General features: G+C 40.6%; 1 protein-coding gene across 1 annotated transcript; it reads right to left on the bottom strand.

Moving 5' to 3' along the window:
* Positions 1 to 2,581: 2,581 nt before the first annotated feature.
* On the bottom strand, positions 2,582 to 18,741 carry LOC131220985 (E3 ubiquitin-protein ligase RSL1). Its single transcript, XM_058216035.1, has 3 exons — positions 17,308 to 18,741; positions 15,340 to 16,082; positions 2,582 to 3,085 (listed from the first exon to the last, which is right to left on the bottom strand). Exons 1-3 carry the CDS (start codon positions 17,713 to 17,715, stop codon positions 2,704 to 2,706), a joined length of 1,533 nt encoding a protein of 510 aa, XP_058072018.1. The 5' UTR covers positions 17,716 to 18,741; the 3' UTR covers positions 2,582 to 2,703.
* Between the last annotated feature and the right edge of the window lie 1,991 nt (positions 18,742 to 20,732).

Consider the following 20,732-nt stretch of genomic DNA (forward strand, 5'->3'; position numbering starts at 1 on the left):
AACAAATAAATGGTCCACCGTTTCCTCGTCTCCCATACAGCATAAGCTAATGTTCAGGATAATCATAGCACATCTCCGGAGATTATTGACAATCAGAACCTTTTTGCACCCAATCGACCAACCAAAGGCCACGATCTTGGGGGGAACTTGATAGTGCCAAACATGCTTGGTGCTTGACTCTTCTCTTTCCGCGGAATTCTTGGTAAGGTAGGAATAGAAAGACTGGATCGAAAATGCACTTGATTCATCAAATCTCCAGATCATGTGGTCCAAAGAGGATGAGTCCGGGCAACAAAGATGAATACAATTCAGAAGATTCACAAATTCGTTTATCTCCTCAGCCCTTCTGCATGGAGGTTTCCAAATCACCTGTCCTCATTCAAAAGAGAAGCAGTTGTAAATACTAGGAAAATCTTCTTTCAGTGTGGATTCTCCTACCCATACTTCTGTCTAAAAATAAATGTTTTCACCATTGCCGAGAGAAAAAGCTACATCTTCAAGAAATGTCATCTTCATGGAGATAATGCCTTTCCACAAAGCCAACAATCTGTAAAGAGAAGAGTCCCTTGTCCACCACCCAACCTCCATGCACCCATATTTAGCTTTGATGACCTTTTTCCAAAGTGACTCTTCTTCCTTCCTGAATCTCCACAACCATTTTCCTAGCAACGCCATGTTCATAGCTTTGAGGTCTTTAACCCCTACACCACCTTCTTTGTAGGATTTGCAAACCTCCTTCCATTCCAAAAGGTGGAATTTCTTTTTATGCCATTTTCCTAGCAACGCCATGTTCATATCTTTCATCCCATGCCAAAGTAAATCTCGCCGCAACTTCTCTAGCTTGGACAAAACCGACATCAAGCACTTGAATACCAAAATGAAGTATAGAGGAAGATTTGAGAGAGTTGCCTTTATCATCGTTATGTGACCCCTTAGAGATAGATATCGGCTTTTCCATCTAGCAAGATATCTTTCATATCTTTCAATTACCTTATCCCAAAGGAACTTTGGAGGTTTTCCAGTACAAAGAGGAAGACCAACAAATGTTAATGGAAGCACACCTATCTCACAACCAAAAGAGTCCACCAAAGGCCAAAGCACGCCATCCTCCACAAGCACCCCTAACATCTTGCTTTTCCTTATATTAAACTTAAGGCCCAACACCGCCTCAAAGCAACGAATAATCATTCTAAGGTTTTCCACCTTCGCCATCTCAGCATTGCAAGATAGAAGTGTCATCCACAAATTGAATATGAGAAATCGGGAACTCCATTCCTTCCACCTTGAAACTGCGAAAAAAATCCTTCTTCCTGGCCTCTAATCAACCTCGACAAGCCTTCCGTAATGATAAGAAAGAGGAAAGGGGATAATGGATCCCCCCGGCATAAACCTCTAGTACTTCTGAAAAAACCTTTGGGAGATCCGTTAAGTAGAATCGAAAAACGAGCGGATTTCACGCACTCCCCGATCCACTCTCTCCATCTCTCCCCAAACACAAGGTGCTGCATCATGCACTCCAAGTCGTCCCAGTCAACGTGATCATATGCCTTCTCTAAATCCAGCTTGCATGTGATACCTTTCTCTCTCGCGTTGTGCCTCAAGTCTAAACATTCGTGAGCAATAAGAGCGCTATCAATGATTTGCTGAACCAGAATAAAAGCACTATGATTTTCAGAAAGATTTTTACATTTTTGTTGATTACATTAATTAAATGAAGGGATTTAAGTGTAACTTTTAGATTATGTTCAAGTCCATTACATTTTTGGGTGGTCCAAATCCTACCTATTTGAAAGCAAAGGCCAAGGACAGGTAATTGAGGTGGTAATTTGGACCCAAAACCAACCCAGCAGATCAGATTTCCAAATCCAGAGATGTTTATTATCATCCAGGGTCAAAGAACCAATCTGTCAAACTGGCCCCACTGCACCCCTACGAGTTGATCATGCAGGAAACGATCAAAATTCAGATTTCCACCACCTGGGAATCACCTTAGGCCTTTCCTTTCAGTGGTTGACCACTACCAACCAATTAAAGAAGTTGGGAGGGGGCAAACCGTGTATAATTCAAGCCTGGTAAGAGCCCATTTTATCTAATACCATCTACACTCAGAACGGGTTCCATACCCACGACATCCATCAGGTGGGTCCGACTGTGCAGAAGCTCTCGCCTAAAAACAAAACCGATCTAACTGGTCTACTGAGCAATTGTGTCATGATATTAGAGATGGGTGAACACATTAAGTTCACAGCTTTTTCTCCCCTTTGCATTTGTTTCATAAGCCTTGGCCCACTGACAAGTGGAACGACCTGATTCCTGGCCCAAGGTGTCTACACAGGTATCCATATGATGGATGGACTGGATCTCGTACTTGTGTGCCATGCCAGCACATGTATTGCGTGTACATGAGCTCTCTCATACCCGTGCGTGGGCTTAGCAAAGCTCAAAAAAAGAAAAGAACCGAACCTAATAGTAAACACAGCCTTCTGATTTCTATTGTCAGTATGCATGGTAAAAATCTCTACATTCAAAGAAATCAGCATTTTTTTAGCAGTAAGGAAAAAGACCCAAAAGAAAAAAAAGATAAGAAGTGTTGTCACCTTCATGAAGTAGCAGCCAATGTAAACAGAAACAATGGACAGGATATACCTATTGCATGCGACTTATTACGAGAATCAAGATGTGTGGTTGTGAGCTTCGCTTAATTTACTGGACGTAATCTTCATAGTAATTGTCGCTAATCACAGAGACGAACCTCTCGAGCCACGGGAGCTGGTGGAGGTCCTTTATGGTGTCAACATATGAGTCTGAGCAGCGGGGCGGGGACTGATCCACATGGAGATCACTGAGGCTGAATCCACCGGCGAGGAACCTCTGGATCAGCGCCAGCTGCGATCTCTCCTGATCCGTGTACGCATCCATAGCCATGGGCACAGAATCGAATGAGTCCCATCTCCATGGCTCCGATTCTTCGTGCAGAGATGGGGTGGTCGAGCCCTCAAAGTCTTCGTCCCAGAATGCACATTGACAGGTCTGCTGCCCGTCATGATATTCGGCCCCACAAGAATAGCAGAATTCGTGGCCGCACCTGCAGGAAACAAAAGCGAGAATCTCACACACACTTTTATGAAATCTTATAAATTTATCTACAGTTTTATAGAATTGGAATCCAAAGACATTTTGGGATCTGAGGTATGCGTTGCTGCTACAATAGCATATAGGAAACCTAAGTTGGAGGAATCTTAAATGGAGTTACAGAAGTTCTGCTACTCTGGCCTTTAGGGCCTGTTAAAATGCACCCTGAAAAGGGGTGTTTGATGCATATACAGCATTTTGAGCCAAACCCCCCTGTCTATGTTGTGCGTTTGGCTATACCTTCACAACCCCCATCTCATCCCTCGCTTGGCAAAATAGGGGCTAAAAAGCCAGCTCTATGAAAACCAATCCCATCAGTTTTCATCGAGTGGACTGAAAAAAGCGTGTGTGGACCCTTTTGTGGAAACCCTCCTGTTGCAGAAGTGTGTCCAAATGGGCCCTTAACAACTTCGCATTGCAATGTGCTATGAATTGATAAAGCTATGTTTGAGAAAGCAACATATAAAAGTAGAAGTGGATAACAAACAAAAGGCACAAGGTGCTATCTGGCGTGAAAACAGGCTTTGGACCTGTCTTTCTGGAATTTAGTAGGCCCACTAGATGAGAGCTTGACACTTGAGTTGTTGTCTAGAAGCACCTCATTCACAAAACAATAATGAAAGAAAACATGAATAGTGTAGATTCTTAGACTGAAGAAATATTTGGGAGTCCATTCGTTCCAATGTTAAGCATCGCGGATTAGTCAGGTACGTATGATACGAGTTCTATAACCAGCTGACTCAACTTGAAACTCGGCCGAGTCAACTCAACTCAGCGAGATTACAAGCCAAGTCTCTTGGAAACTCAGTGCTAGGCATGACTTGGCCAGGGCTCAGAGAAACTTTGGTGGCTTGGTTGACTTGATACAACTTAGCCTGACTTGAACTGAGCCAATCACCTTAAGTGGTGGGATTTTATTAAAAATAAAATAGTATGGTGGAAGCGAGATTCAAAGCCCCAACCTCAACTACAGAGGACACAACCTTAACTGGTAAGGTACCTATAATCTTGTCACTTAGAGTTACATTTTATATTTACTTATAAGAGGTCTAACTATTTTAAATATCCATCAACACTCCTAATATTTTCAATTTATACAGTCGAGTCAGGTCAAGTCTTCTAATCAACCCAACCCGGCTGAACATTGAATGGAGTTTTAGGGTTTTTGAACTATGTATGGTATGGGAACCAGTGTGTGGCATGCTACTTCCCCCAATAAGTGGCACACTAGGGTCGGATCAGCTAGGTAGGTCCCTACAGTACACTCGCCAAGTATATGCAATATAATTCTACAAGAGAATTGATGTTATAAATTATATATGAAATGATGAAAGTCATTACTAAAGATTCCTATGCATGTTATATAATACTATAAGCATGCCGTTGCATAAATCAGTATGAATATCTCTACATTCTAATTATAAATTTATATTGCAACTTAATCAACATTATGACTATAGAATCATAATTTCAGGTTGGTAGAACTTGTGATCCACAAATGACCCATTATTCAGATCACGCGATTCAGAATGAAAATGTAGGGGTTCTCAGCGAATTAGGTAATTTTTTTCCCATTCCTGTTTTTGTAGGGCTGTGTGCTAGACGACAACGCAGTCGAGGCGAGTTATTTGTCCAATAGGCCCCGCGTCTTTTGGGCAAATAAATAGGAACCCTCGAGTTTCTTGCCCCAAATGGCCCCTATAACAAGTTATCTGAAGTGTCGATGAGAACATAAATGTGCATCACATGAATAGTTGCATTAAGCGTGAAGGGAAGCAACATCAGATTCAGGTGGAGTGGGGAAGCATCTGGTTCAAAATTTTCCCAGGTATAAACAATCAGGAAGCAGGAGCATGAGTCGAAAGCATGATTTGAATTAAGAGCAGCATCTGGGTAACAGGTTCATGAAACTAAGATTGGATCTTGTTGGCCAGCGATAAAAAAGAGATGGAAAAATCTAATTCCAGAGGTCCCTTTATGAAGTAAGATTAGCTTTTGATCACCCCTCAAGTACATTTAAAAGAAAACATAGCATTTCAATAATAAAGAAAAACCAACTCGCAGATTCAGAAGTAACCTCACATATGTCTAAGCATCACAATGCCCGGTTTGGTTGGCATAGAATTAATTGTACAAGAACAACCGCACCATGTCAAATTATAGCATCAGGTCCAACAGATATCAGAACCCAGCAGTTTTGGCATCTTTTTCTTAATTTGCCAGCACAGCACACTGGTGGAAGATCCAAGCCATCGATCAGGTTGGCCAAACTACATAGATGCCCTGGCCCAAAAATGAGGTGGGTCCACCCATCAGGTGGGCCATAATGTTAGAAAGAGATGGACATGGCCATTTTGATGATTGGCTGGGCATCTATATGGTGGGACCCACCTGATGGATCTCAGACCCTCGCTACCTTATGGCATGTGGCAGCATGTAGATGGACGGCTGTCTTGTACCAGTATGTGGGCTTAGCATAGCTAAAAGTTACATTTCAAAACTCGAAAGCACCTACACAACCTGAATCATCCGTCTGGCATAACAACAACCCCTAAAAAGATACCTAACTAGATTATTTAACTTATTTATTAAGCTTTCTGTAATCAAGAAAACCAACTTCCAACCTTTCCTATGACTAAAGTTATCGAACTAAATTAGGAAACAAATCATGACTGATTCCTTGATTCCTGCCCCAAGAACAACTTAGCCTAACTGGACTATTTAACTTCATCTTAAACATCCTTTAGTCTAGAAAAACCAACTTCCAACCTCAACCTTTCATAAAATAAAATAAACTTCCGACCTCACTTGTGACTTAGTTATCAAACTAAATAAGGAAACAAATCGTGAATCGTCAGTTTTAGGATTTTTACCAGAAAATTCCTCAATAACCCTGATTTACAAAACAATGCTTTTACTCATTTGAAGTGCCAAAACATGCTTTTCTGGTGAGTGAAATGACCAAAATGCCATCATTTTTTTCTAAAGAAGTGGTAGACTCGAGCATTGTGGGCCCATGTGGTATATGCATGGCATCCAAGCAGCATTCTAACAGGTGCATCTCACCATGATGATCACAAGAACCAAGAATCAGGCAGTCCAATTATCACATGCACATTGTTTTCAATGATGTAGCCCACCTAATGATTGGATTAGCACGATTCTTCATTTGAATGGTCATCATGATGGGCCACACTGGTTGGATGGGTTGAAGGTCGTAAACACACCACGTGGGGCCTGCAATGCTCAGGTCTACCACTTAGAAAAAAATATATAAGGGCAGTTTAGTCATTTCATTCACCAAAAAGCACGTTGGTACTTCAAATGAGTCAAGGCATTGTTTGGTAAAATCAGAATTCTTGAGGAATTTGCAGTAAAAATCCCATTTTTATTTAAACCAAGACCCTCATTCCATGACCTCTCATAAATGATAAAAGAAATCCATACTGAAAAATAATTTAAAATGCATATTTAATTTTCTTCATCCGATTTGGACGCGACCAGCGCCAAAATGCTTCAAAATTCAATCTTGATGATCTTCCAGCTCGTTTGCACCATCACTGTCTTGCGTGGATCCCTAAGTACTCCGGGATCCTTGTGTACACAAGCCTCCAGGTTAAATTATTTCCTCTAAAGGTGTGTTTGGTTGCACCAAATTTCATGAAATTTTGCACCAAATTAGACCAATAATAATGAAATATCATGAAATTTTTCGATATTTGGTGGCACCCTAATACATGTCATATTAATGTTATTAAAACAGTTATTAAAAAATTTCTAGTTTTAACAAACTTTCTTAAACAGGTGAGCTTGTATTATACAATACATGTCCAGTACAGAGAGTATGGATTAAGGCCTTAATCTTTCTATAACATTATTTAATGGCTAGGATCTTCTCATTTCTAAGTATTTTGGGGCATCCCCATCCACAGTGGAGTCCATTTGATCACTAAATAACAGGTGTCACTTGTATGGACTGAAGCATCAAGGGACTATTCACAACCAGATGAAATAAACCTTCGATGATAAAGTTTTCACCTTTTGACTACGTACTTAGATTTCCAGATTCTCCTTGCAAGTTCCACCCCATGTTTTTTGTTTCTGATCAAAACAATGCCACAGGCCCATGGATACCAGGAAATAGTGCTGCAACCTAGGTTCCGGTTAACAGGAATCCAATTGACCCAACCTGAGTTCAGGTTAGGGTGTCAAAGTCCTCAGGTCGGGTTTGGGTTGTCAGGTCCTCATGTCCGATTTGAAATGGGGTCGACTTCAGGTTGAGCCAATTCAGGTCAGGTTGGAAATAATCACATGTATTTGGCTCGGGTCGAGTTGGGTCAGGTTGGATCGAGTATGGAGGAATTTGGATTAGGTTTGGGTTGGGCACCTTGGGATGGAATTCAGGTCAGGTAAGATTGTGGGTTGGGTACTCTTGAGGTCTGGTCGGGCTCAGGTTGACCCTCAACTTGACCCAACCCGAACGAGTTGCACTCCACCAGGAAACTGTTTCAACTCCCAAAAACCCACAGTTCTCAATTCTCATCTTCTGTAGCGTTCCATGCTTCTACCAAACTGCCATAGCAACTGATGTAAAATGGAACATTTCACATGTTCATTTCTCACGTCGTTACCTGCATCCGTTTCTCAGCTGATCTCAGTTGCACTCTACCAGATACATCAGCCAGAAATACAGTGGGCTCTATCATTTGTCAATCTATGATCACCAGTTAAAGGATTACAATCTTCATCAGTAAGACACGATGTCCAATAGAAGGCATTGTAGGAGGCACAAACACTGGTTAAATGCAGCGCATCTCCATTTCTGTAGTGCCTAGAGGAGCAAGCTTCTAGCTTTCTACAGCATGGATGCCTAGAGCATGATGGAGGCATTATAAATGTCTGCCATGCAGTGCTGTTCAGGTTTTCAGTTTGTTAAGGGGGGACCCATGGTTTAGTGATTCAAACCGTTGATATTATGGACCATTTGATGGCCCATTAATGCAGGGCATTTTCACACCGGGCTCGAGTGGGGTGGCCAGTGGGATGTAGGGGCACACTCAGGGTGGGCAGCCCATGTGAGGCAGGTGGCTCGTGTAAGGCAGAACCCATGTGATGTAGGGCCCACAATGAGGGTTCGGCCGAGGTCCCAACCCATGGGATGTGGGGCCTAGGCTATGGGATAAAGGGACTGATTCACCACGGTCTATCAGTTCAAGCTTTTGGAGGGATAAGTCCGGTTGTGAATAGCGGGATAAGTCCGGTTATGAATAGTCTTAAAAATAGGAATGCTTATCTATTCACCAAAAAATAGCGGGATAAGTCCGTCTGCTTCAGTTTGGCGTTATGGTGTGCCCAAAGGTGGCGGCTTTTGCTTAGTTAGTAGGGTGTGGCAAGGTTCTGATGGTTGATAATCTCAAGAAAAGAAACATGATTCTCCCGAATGTCTGTGTGATTACTTTCAAGATGAGGAATCGATGGATCATCTATCTATTCATTGCAGCTTTGCGAGACGTGTGGCATAAGTTCTTTAACCTCTTTGGATTAAAGTGGGATTCGCCAAGTTCCATTAGTCAATTCTTCTTCATGTGGCATGAGGGTATGATTGAGAATGCAGGCCGGAAAGTGTGGCGACTTGCTTTGCTGGCAGGTTGATGGTTTGTATGGTTGGAAAGGAATAACAGAACTTTCAGAAATCGTTCAGGTCGAGTTGAGGAAGTGTTTAACAAAGTGAAATTTCATGTAATAAAATGGGCACTGGCCACGAAGGCCATAGACCGTAGTTCATTTTCCGACCAACTGGGTTGAGCTAGAAAAGCTCTTGGGTGGTGTATAGTCTTTTTGTCTTGTATATTCTGGCTTCGGCCTCTTTTCTCAATAAAATTTTGTTCTAATCACTAAAAAAATAATGATTGCTAGGTGGAATCCACCCTTTTCCTTGCCATATGAACAACACAAGTCTTCAAATCATAGGAAAATCCTTTTTCATTTTCCATTGTTTGGCATGGAATCCAAGATTTCCAAACATGGCCAAAGATGATGAATAAGGGAAATTCAAGTAAGGTCAAGTGCACTTGGAGAATTTCTAGACAAAAAAAAAAAAAAGCCACCCGAACTCAAGGAGAACGAAGGAAAATCCCTCTCTCAAACCCTCTTACAATTTCTATAATTCCAAATTCAAAGCTAATTACATTTGGGCTGTTTAGATTGGTAGAATCCTCTTTTCTACTGTGAAAATGGAATCTGTTTCCTCAGATGTGAGGTTTTCAGTTGCTTGTGAAAAGAAAGCCAACTATGGAAATTGATTTCCATTTCCACAAATTTCTTCAAGGGCAATTTCCACTACGCCAGAAAAAAAAAAAAAGATTTCCACTTTTTTTAGACAACTCTCAATCACTTTTTGACCATTGACCTTGGCACTTTTCCATGGAAATCATGTGTGCTAAAACAGACAGGTTTAGTTAGACTCTTTTCCGCATATCTCCTCAGATGTGCCATTTTCCTATCCATATCTACTTTATGGATTCCTTTTCCGCCCTGCTCACATTATTTCGTGTTCTAGGTGGCCCATCAATCACACCCTCGAGCTGCCCAATCTTGTTACTCCAAATAGCATAGGGTTATGGCATCCAAAATAGTCTCCCTTAGTTAGAGAACTAGTCCTTGAGTTACTACTGTCTTGATTGGTTGTGGGCTCACCGTGGTACAAAACCAATCATTTTGATGTTGACACATTATGTGCGCAGATATGATTTGGAACCTTAATATCTAGGCGTGGTCATTAATCAGTGGACGATCTCGTAGAGTCCAATCTCATACTCCCGAAGCCCGTTATACCTCTGGCAGGGAACCCTCCTCCTGTCAGCATATAGCCCATACATGGTCACCAACCTCAAACAGCATTATGCACCATTGCTTGTCTGCATCCTTTGTATACTTCAAATTGATATCCTCAATTTGTTGCTAAACTGTGTCATGAATAATCTTGATCCTCTCGGCCAAGTCGTCAATCTTACTAGCCATCCAGCAACTAAAACAACAAAAGCAAGCAACTTGGGGATATGATTAATGGGCCACACAATGCATGAAAAAGGCATGAGTAGGAAATTCCCCGGTGGGTGAAAATAGTATTTCCACCAACCCATGAACTCCACCTAGTTGGCAGAAATACTATTTCCACCCGCTAGGGATCTCGACTATTATTTTGGGACAGGTCCTTGATTAGTAGAAATAATATTCCCCTCTTGTTTTGGGCAGGAAATGGCACTTTTGTAATTTCCTTAATTCGGTTACAAGCAGTGTTCGAAATATCGGTATCGCGTTATGTATCGCACCCTTGGGATACAGATATGTATCGGTTATCGCATGGGATATGTCGTTTGTATCGCATAATTTATCGCACTTTTTGGGAAACATGGGGAAACATTGGGAAAATGGTTGAATTTTTCAATGAAACTTCATGGATTGTTAAAAAGGACCTTAATATACACTTTTAAATCATAACATCTCAAAAAAAAAGTCCACATAATAAATTTCCTTCGTAAATGGTCCTAAGTTATGCGATGTTTAACTGAACTAATACAACTATATTTAAATTGAATGCTTGATATTTATAAATGTATCAAAGACATGTATGAAAACAACCAATTCATTGAAAAACAAAAGAAATAAAAATTGAGAAATATACATATCAATGATAGAGATTGGTTATGGCCTAGACCCACATAGCAGTGGCTCTTGATCATCGTCTCAGGCGCATTCCCTGTGAAAGCCTTTTCCAGGAAGTTAATGCGCTGGAAACTTAGGTGGGGCCCACCGTGATGTTTGTGAGAAATCCACCCCGCCCATCTGTTTTGTGAGCTCATTTTAGGACATGGTACCAAAAATGAGCCGGACCAATATGGTTGTGTGTTGACGTCAACAAGTTATGTGGGTCCTCATGAGGTATGTTTTATATCCAAACCGCCGTCAATTTGGCGAGCTTCGTAATGCTTGAGCCGAAAAATAAGGCAAATCCAATTATTAAATGGACCACACTGCAAAATGTAATGGAGGATTGAAAGTCTACCATTGAAACCATTTTGGGATCACATAAGCTTTGGATCAATATGATATTTGTTTTTTTTTCCTCTTCATCCAGGTATGTGTGACCTTATGAACCGATTGGATGGAAAATAAATGTTATGGTGGGCCTTACAAATGTTTTAAGGGAGAGAATCATTGTCCCACAACTATTTGTGGTGTGGTCCACTTGAGCTTTGGATATGACTTATTTTTGGGCTCATGATCTAAAATGATCTCGCCAAATTGAAGAACGGGGTGGATATAATAAATACATCATTGTGTGGCCCATGTAACTTTGATCTCCTTTGAACCATTGGTACAACTTGGAGCGTCAGCGCTCGTCTTCGCACCACACAACCTATGTGGTACAATAGCCAGACTTGTCACAGGATCTGTGGAGTCCAACTTGCTATATATATTTTATTTAGGCCGTCCATTTATTTTTTTTCATATAGTTTAAGCATATTAATCCAAAAATTAAGTAGATCCAAATCTTGGGTAGACCGCACTAGAAAAATTAAGCAGATCCATATAATTTAATGGTAAGTTTTCATTAATCATTGTTTAATGTAGTGTGGTCCACCTGATATTTGAATATGTTTGATTTTTGGCATTACATCATAAAATGGGCTATAAAAATGAATGGATGGATTGGATCCACAACATATCATCAACGTGGGCCCTACAGCAAGCGTAACACCAACTAAGTTGTTACTCACGTAGCATCAATCCACCCACGAGTTACAGGTGCATTTAGGGGTGCATTTTATTTTGTGTGCTTAATAAACACTATGGTGTCCACCGTGATTTATATATTTTATCCACTCGTTCAATCCATTTTAATAGGTAATTTTAGGTCTTGAACCCAAAATTAAAGCATATTTAAAGCTCAAATGGACCGCACCACGGGAAACAACCTGAATTGAACATATACCAATGAAAAATTCTTGATGGCCATGGAAGTTTTGGATCAAGCTTATATTTATGTTTTCCCTTCATCCCTGTTTCTGTGATCTTATGAACAGGTTGGATGACAAATAAACATCATTGTGGGCCTGGCAAGGTTTCAACAGTTGTAATCATTATTCCCATTGTGTCATATGGTATGGTCCACTTGAGCTTTGGATATGCTTCAATTTTGGGATCAACCCCTTAAATGAGCTGGAAAAACAGTTGTACGGTGTGGATAAACCACATACATTCACGGTGGGCCCATGGAGTTTTATCGATACGATAAAGCGTACGAGTAACTCAGTACGCAATCGGATATGTAAGGGATTCAGCAAAGCTGCGTTTTGAAAGAGGGAAGAGGGTTCCGAAAGCTCCGGAACCCTAAAAATCTCAAATCTTCACCTCAATAGGCCCGATTTCTCGCTGAAATCTCGGTTGGAGAAATCCCTTCGCCGAAATCTCCGTTGCGTTGCGATGCATCTCCATTGGATTCAAAGGAAAAAAGAAAGAGGGAAATCGAAACCCACCAAATTCGACCTCCAATCACGGTACTGAAATCCTCCCTCCAATTTTTCCTCACTTAAAAAAAAAAAAAGCGCTAGAACTGTTAGATCGGGGTGGGTTGTATCGGCGATATCGACGATGTATCGCACGATATCGACGAATATATCGCACGATATCTAAAGTTTTGGATTTTTGGTATCTTCCGGGGGTTATCGGAGGAGTTTCGTCTCGCAGTGGTGCGATGCTGATAGTATCGGCCGATAATATCGATATTTCGATCACTGGTTACAAGACTAACTAATTTGTTAGTGTGAGTGGAGAATCTTTGGTAACTAATCACCATGATTAGTTGGGGATGAGTTGGATTAGTTACATGGATTGTATAAATGCCATATTCTCTTGACTGTAATATTTCTCTTTTTCTAGAGTTTTGAGTAAGAGGTTGTTGAGTATTGTGAGAGAGTTTACAGATCTCTTCTCCCTCTTGATATGGGTGGTGTTTCGCTTGAAAAATGCAAACCCATTCACTTGATTTCTCCTAATTTCCTTTCTCTTTCTTATTCCCTTTCTTGTGCGGGATTCCATGAGACTGGTTTTAATCAAGTGCCTCACATGCGCCATCATCCATCTTCTAGCACCTCACATGTGGCAATGTGATAGGGTCAAGGTATTACATAACGGTAATTGTGGCCATAACAGCCACTGCCACTACTGTTATAAGACGGGTCATAACAGCCGCAACAGTTTTTTTTTATTTTAACTATTTCGGCCATGTAACGGACCATTATGGGCCATAATTTTCTTGTAATGGCCCTTACGGCCATGACTACGTAATGTGTAATGTTCACGACCGTTATGTAACCATTTTGGAATACTTTTGATATGGAACTACAGTCCATCTTTTCTTGCACCCCCACCCACCCCCTACCCCCCAATGTGCCAATTTTCTAACGTACCGATGTGCCACTCCCAATATTGGAGCACCTCATAAGTGACACCATCCATCTCCAAGCGACTCCTATGTCCCACATGTGCCTCTTTCCCACCTTCAAGAGCCCTATATGTGCCAAATGGGCCACATTTGCCAATTTTAATCCATCGGCAAGCACCCCACCTGTACCATATGTTCCAATTTTCCATACACGCCACGTGGCACCATTCATCTTCGAGTGCCACATGTGCCAACAAGGACATGCCAGAAACTACCAAGTACATTACCTATGGAATGTTTTGTTTCACCAAGCAACTAATTTGAAAATGGGCTCCAACTGGCAATGAAGATCTTCATTGAAAGCAAACATCAAAAACTTCTTTTTCTTTCTACTAGTTGCCTTTCCCTCCATTGGAAACAACATTTGCTTTCTTTAGATCCAAACAACCCCAGCAGCCATCAGTTTCCAAATAGGTGTGTGCTTGTTGGGTGATGGAAGCATGGTTTTGTGGTTATGATATGGCTGTCTTGCCCATGTCCTAACCATATAGGACCTCACCATTACACGATTTTTTATTTTTTATTTTTTTTTGGGGGGGGGTGGGGGGGTTGGAATTCAGCACCTATGCAGGGGGATGACACACCCGATATAGGCCAATATGGTCAATATCCATTCTCTTATTTTGCACTTTTTTCTTTGTTTCAACCAATCATAGAGGAGACTTAGAAAGTTATTTTAGATTAGAACTAGACATATTTTAGGAATTAAAACACAAGATTAGTGGGCTTCAACGAATCAAAACCAGGATGGACAATTTTGGGGAAAATCAGGAGTGGGTAAACCATCACTTTTTTTTCCAGTTTTTCATCTCCTTATAGCTGTATTTCAAATTTTCAATTAGGGCCTAATTTGTTAACTTTCAGTAGTTCGAGCCGATAGACAACATTCTTATGGTCTGATGTGCCAGTAAATACGTGTCAAACATAAAAAAAGAAAATGATAGATGCTGGAGTTTTGCATTTTTTTCAATTTTCCCAATAAATTTTCAAGATTTTTGGGGAAATTTATGGTTAATACAGTTCTGATCGGCCGATATGGCTCTGATAAGCTCTGTATTGTATTGGCTTTGGGCCTGGCCGATACGCCCACTGATATAATTATTCAAAACTGTGGGTGGAAGAGATGGTGAATCATCTGTTGGTTCGTTGCCCAGTTTACTGTGTAACCTAGTGTAACTGTGTAAGTTTCTCAAATCGTTCAGGAAGGCATGGGTGATGTAGAAATCAGTTTAGGAATAGTAGGAAATGTCAACAGGTGGTGAATTCTCCACTGTTGATAAACAGTAGCAAGCATCTCCTAAATTCAAATCAAGATATACACGGAACCTGATTGGAAGGAAGCAAAACAATCTTTCAGGTTAGATGTAGTACCAGCAAAGATATGACAAATCAGATCAGAGAGAAGTATCAATTAGTGCCATGCAAGGAGAAGCATTTTTTAATCAAAAGATGTGATTTGACATAATACACTGGTAATTGATGGGGGCCATAATCATACGATGGCTATTTAGGTGTCGGAGCCATTGCTATGAGACTCTTTTACTTTATTGTAACATGGTATGGAAATTCATCAGTTTCCTTTTGAGGGTATACTCTTGTTCTGTTTTAATAATACTTTGGTTTCCAACAAAAACTATTCAAATTCAAGAAAGAGAAATTCACAAACTAAAAATTTCCATATGGGGTGATGTCAATCATACCAGCAGGTCATGTGATAGCATCCATGTGTGAGCTCAATCATCCGCCTGCATTGCTGGCACCGCCTCCACCGCTGATTTTGCGCCAGGCGATGCAGAGTGATGTCCCCGGCATCTCTCTCCTCCACTGGCAGTTCCTGATACTCCTCGCAGCTCATCGATGAATGCCATGGCACCCCACAACTGATGCAGATAAACCTCCGGCACTCAGGGCAGTCGACACAGCTGGTTTCGGACTGGCTGGATGAGCTTGCCTGCGTTGATAAACAATCGCGGGGATTAAGCAGCACCGAACAGTTTGGGTATGGGCAGTAGATTTTCTCGGAGTCGAGAATATCAGCTTCTGAAAGAGCCCTTTGAAATGATTCATAGCAAGCGGCCGGAAGAAATGACTTGCACTCAATGGCTGAGATGCAATGTCTGCATCTCAATTGCGGGCATCGTATTGGAACTTGGGAGCTGTGTAACTTTGCGTCCATGTACTTTATCATACAATGCCAGCAAAATTTGTGAGAACAGTTCAATCTTATCAGCTGCGATGGTGCCTTCTCTTCACGACAGATCGGGCAGTCACCAAAAGAGCCATCCCCCGCACCGATCGCATCTTGTGCTAATCTCAATGGCTTCAAGAGTTCGCCACTGGGAACCAGTTTCAAGACGAAAATTTCCAGTTTACTCGCATGTTCGAGAATCCTTTGTGCAAGTGCTGTTAGAAGCTGGTTTTCGAGTCTTTCACCTCGGGCAATCTGTGAAATTTATGGTTTTTTAAAACATCAGGATCTGTTTCAAGGCAATATGTGGTTTACATTTAAAAGAAGGGTCTTGATAATCCAATCCCAATCAAATTCATGGAAAGAAAATTCACTTGGTTCAGATGTTCGGGAAAAAAAAAACCTTTGAAGAAATTATCCAACAAAATGCCAACCCAAGAATGAATGACTATTTTCACGAATAAACAACAACTTTATTGCAACAATATAGAAAATGATAACAACTGATAAAGAGGCAAAGATTGCAGACTGCTTAGGACGTGTTTGGTTGCACCAAAGTCATGAAATATCATGAAAATTTGGACCAAATTAGGCTGACTAATCATTAAAATATGATATTTGGTGCAACCAAACAGACCCTCAAGCCAAAAAACGTCAAAAGCACTAATGAATCCTAATGCATTCATATAATTTCCAAGCAATTGAATATCGACTATTCTAATTCCATGATTTCCAAATTGAGGAACATCGCCTACAACTGGCTGTGCACCAGTTGCACTACAACCCATTTTTTATGCCTTCAGATTTTTGGATCATACATTTTTCAAAGAACAGGTCGACTAAAACTAGTTGTATGATACAACCTACTTTTTATGCCTTCTGAATTCTGTTTCTGCCTTTTCCCTTGAAAATATTGGATACTTCCAAATAATAAAAAATGATGGTCATGGTAGAAACAATGAAAGGATTTCATGTTAACACCCAAAAACCTGTGATCCAGGTGGCTACCGCACTGCCAGGAAATGCACCATAACTTAAAAATCTCACCGGTGAGTTTCTATTGTATCGTTCAATCCAGATTATTGGCTTAACCATCCACTTAGCTACCAAGCAGACTCTTGAACTTGTCAACTTTTGGAGCAAGGCCCATCCCTAATGGGGCCCACCAGATTAAAGGTCTGGATTACCTAAAGGTGGCTGTAGGCCCCATCTATACATTTGCTGAAGGCAAACAGAAAAGCTCCTATGATCGCCCAGTCAGATTGTAGAATCGAAAACAAATGACACTGTAAAGATCTAAAAACCCAGAAACCAGAATAGTAAGAAACTGTGTCTCTGTGATCTGGTAATATATATGTAACCGTAAAAAATCAAAAAATTTGTATTTTCCATTAAAGAAAACTGTAACAGACTGACATGATGCAGAGAAAGAGGGAAAAAACAAGAATATCAGATCGGAAAAGAATAGATGATTACTCGCCTGACTGTATACAGTTTCAGAATCTGTAAATGCAAAGACACGAGTCACGTCGCTCCGCAAAGCCTCTAACAAACCATCCATCAACGCCAGATGCTCAGCAACCGACTCCTCGACATAGAAATCAAGCTTTTTCTGCACATAATGAACAGCCCCCTGGCGCAATCTCTCCATAACAACCCCAATTCCAGAAGCCCGTTGACCTGGATCTCCATCCTGAGCTATAGACACACCTTTAAAGAACATCTTCAATGTGAATTCATCTACCTCATCCTTCGAACCATCTTCTACAGACTCCTCTAGGTCCCGCCATTCATCTTCCTCTGCAAAGCAGCTCCGGAATTCTTCTTCCTCCTCGTCGAAGTCTATGAAAAACCCATCATCGAAATCATTCACTTCTGCCATCTTCATCCCAAATTTCTCCAAAATTCTACAAGAGAATGGCCAAATAAAAATGGGGAGATCTTTCAATCAATTCTACCAAAGCAAAATCTACACCCACAAAAATTCCATTCAAACTCTCCACTTCCAACATCAATTTCTCCCAAGCCCACAAAAGGGTTGAAAGCCCTAAATTGCAAGGGTTTCTTCTGTTGAAGAAATTGGGTTTTTAAAGCCTTCCATCCTAATCAAAATTCAGAAACATTCATCCTTAAATCGTCCACTTACAACCACAACTCCTCCAAAGGCCTACAAGAGCTTTGAAATCCCTAAATTCCAAGGGCTTCTAGGACTTTTTCAATTTATACCACCTAACCAAATAAAAAATTCATGAAAAACCACCCCCAAAATAGCTCAAATCATCCATCCTCGCAACGAATTGCAAAAACACCTACTCTAGATTCAAAAGCCCCAAATTCATCAGCTACACCGGATTGGCAGAAAGATGATATTTTCTGACAGCCTTCTCCCAGCACAAATCAAAATTCACGAAAAACCCATCACCAAAATCAATCAAACATTCCACTCCGACAACGAATTTCAGAAAAACTACACCAGATTCAAAAGCCCCAAACGCGCAGGTCTTCGAACATAGAACAAATACGAGATTTTCCAACTGCCATTTCCCAACCCAAACGAAAATTCAAGAAAACCCCATCACCAAAATCACTCAAATCTTCCATTACCGCAACGAATTTCAAAAATCCAGCACTGGAATCAAAAGCAACAAATCCATCACGTCTTGCAACCACTGGAATAAAGATGGGATTTTCCAACGCTTTCTCTTTTTTATCTTTTTTCCGTTTCAAATGAAGATGAAATCAATGGAACCCTCCAAGAAATCTCAAAATACCGTTTTGGAACTTTCTCTTTTTCAGCTTCGTTGCTTCCTTTGGTTGAGAAAGGTATCAAAACTCAAACCCTAGCTAGGTTTTTTTTTGTCTCTTTTCTTTTCTTTTTCCACAGTTTTCGTTGGAATGGAAAGAGGTTGTTACTGTTGCTGCAAATGCGCGTAAACGGGGAAAAGGAGGGAGACGCAAAACTCCTATGTTAGTTTTCCACCATTTAAAACTGATCACGTCATCCTACGTGGCACTGATCTACCACCATCCAGACCATTCAAATTGTGGGTCCCATTATTTGATCTACGTGGCACTGATCTACCTCTATCCAGATCATATATGTAAAATACTACTGATCAAGTAATCCTAACCATCCATTTATCTGTTATCAAATGGATGGTGGAAATAAATTATCGAGTGGTCCAAATTCGATGAGAAAAATCATATGGTTAGAGATTTGGACGGCCTGGATTTCCGTACAACTATGCCAGATGTGCGGTTGAAGAGTTACCACCGTTTTTAAATGGCGCACGACTAACTTGGCGTTTCACGGACAAGTGACCGAGAAGGAAGAATGTAAACGGGGAAAATGGTTTTTTGTAGTCCGTCGGATCAATTCAATGGTGGCCCACTCCGATCATATTAATCAAATGGCCATGTTTATGGGCGATCAGAATTATTTATTGGATGGTCTTGCAATGGATGGATTATTGGTTGAAGATCGTATTGATTGGACGGTGTGAATTTCTGGATGAGTGATTTTTGTTAATGAACGGTGATCAGAATCATTCTTCTTACAGTATCTCACTTTAATGGGCCATGGTGTAGCTGGCTGAAACTGAATGGTTGAAATGAAAAGTACACAGAATAGATGGTTAGAACAGTTGCATTTGTACGGTTTAGATCAATGTAACTCTTGGGATATGGCCATTCAAGATGGGGCCCATCAAATGGACGAGTCCTTCAGGAAACCATACACTACATATAACAGGAAGCGGATTGGCTGATGTACTACACACCAGCTATATAACTGCTGTAGATACGTGTCGCTCGAAGACGAGCGCCGACGCGCCTCGAGCTCCAAGTTGTACGAACGGTTCAAATGAGATCAAAGTTACAGCCCCTAAATGATGTATTTATTATATCCATGCCGTTCATCCATTTTTTGAGATGATTTTAAGGCATTAGAAAAAAAAAGTTTTGAATCATATCCAAAGTTCAAATAAACTACACCAAAAATAGCTGTTAAAAAACTCATAGTGCCACCATAATGTTTATTTTCCATACAATCTATTAATAAGGTTAAAAATACATGGCTAGGGAGGAAAAACAAATTTCATATTGATCCGAAACTTCTGTAACCCCAAAAAGATTTCAATGGTAGGCATTTAATTCCTGATGTTTTTGGTAGTGTGGTTCAATTGATCCTTAGATACATCTTATTTTTTCGATTAAAGCCTTAAGACGAGCTCACCAAATAAATAGACGGTTTGGATTTAACACATACCTCATAATTTAACTCACAAAGCTTGCTGATGTCAATAAGGCAGCTATATAGCTGATGTGGGGTACACCAGCTAATATGCTTCCCATATAACAAAACACTACGTGGGGCCACAATGATGTCCATGGACTAACACGTTTGTCATCTGACCGCCTCATGGGTAGGTGACTGAAAAACAAGCCGCCTCATGTCAGGGGTGATTAAAAATCAAGTTGATCAAAAACTCAAATAAAGAGGGAGGAAAATTAGAGATGGCACTTTCATCATTGAAATGCCTAAAGTTTTGAAAATGTAAGGATGTTAAGATTTTCCCTTTACCCTTCCGTAGATAACATCATGAGCAAATTAGATAGCATATAAACGTTATCCTAAATTGGATTGAATTGGTTTAAGTACTTGGTAACTCGATATGTTAGTAAACTCCGTGGGGCCCATCATGAGTTATGTATCTCATCCACTCCATTCATTTGTTTTACTAGCTCATTTTAATGTACAAGCTCAAAATTAAAGTGTATTTGAGACCACACTATATAGACAATGTGAATTGGATACCTACCATTGAAATCTTAGCGGGGGTGAAGCTAATATTTCATCCATGCATGTATGGCCTCAGTTTGAATGGGAGGAAATAAAAGTGAATG

The sequence above is a fragment of the Magnolia sinica genome, chromosome 12 (assembly GCF_029962835.1).
Source record: "Magnolia sinica isolate HGM2019 chromosome 12, MsV1, whole genome shotgun sequence".
Classification (NCBI taxonomy): Eukaryota; Viridiplantae; Streptophyta; class Magnoliopsida; order Magnoliales; family Magnoliaceae; genus Magnolia; species Magnolia sinica.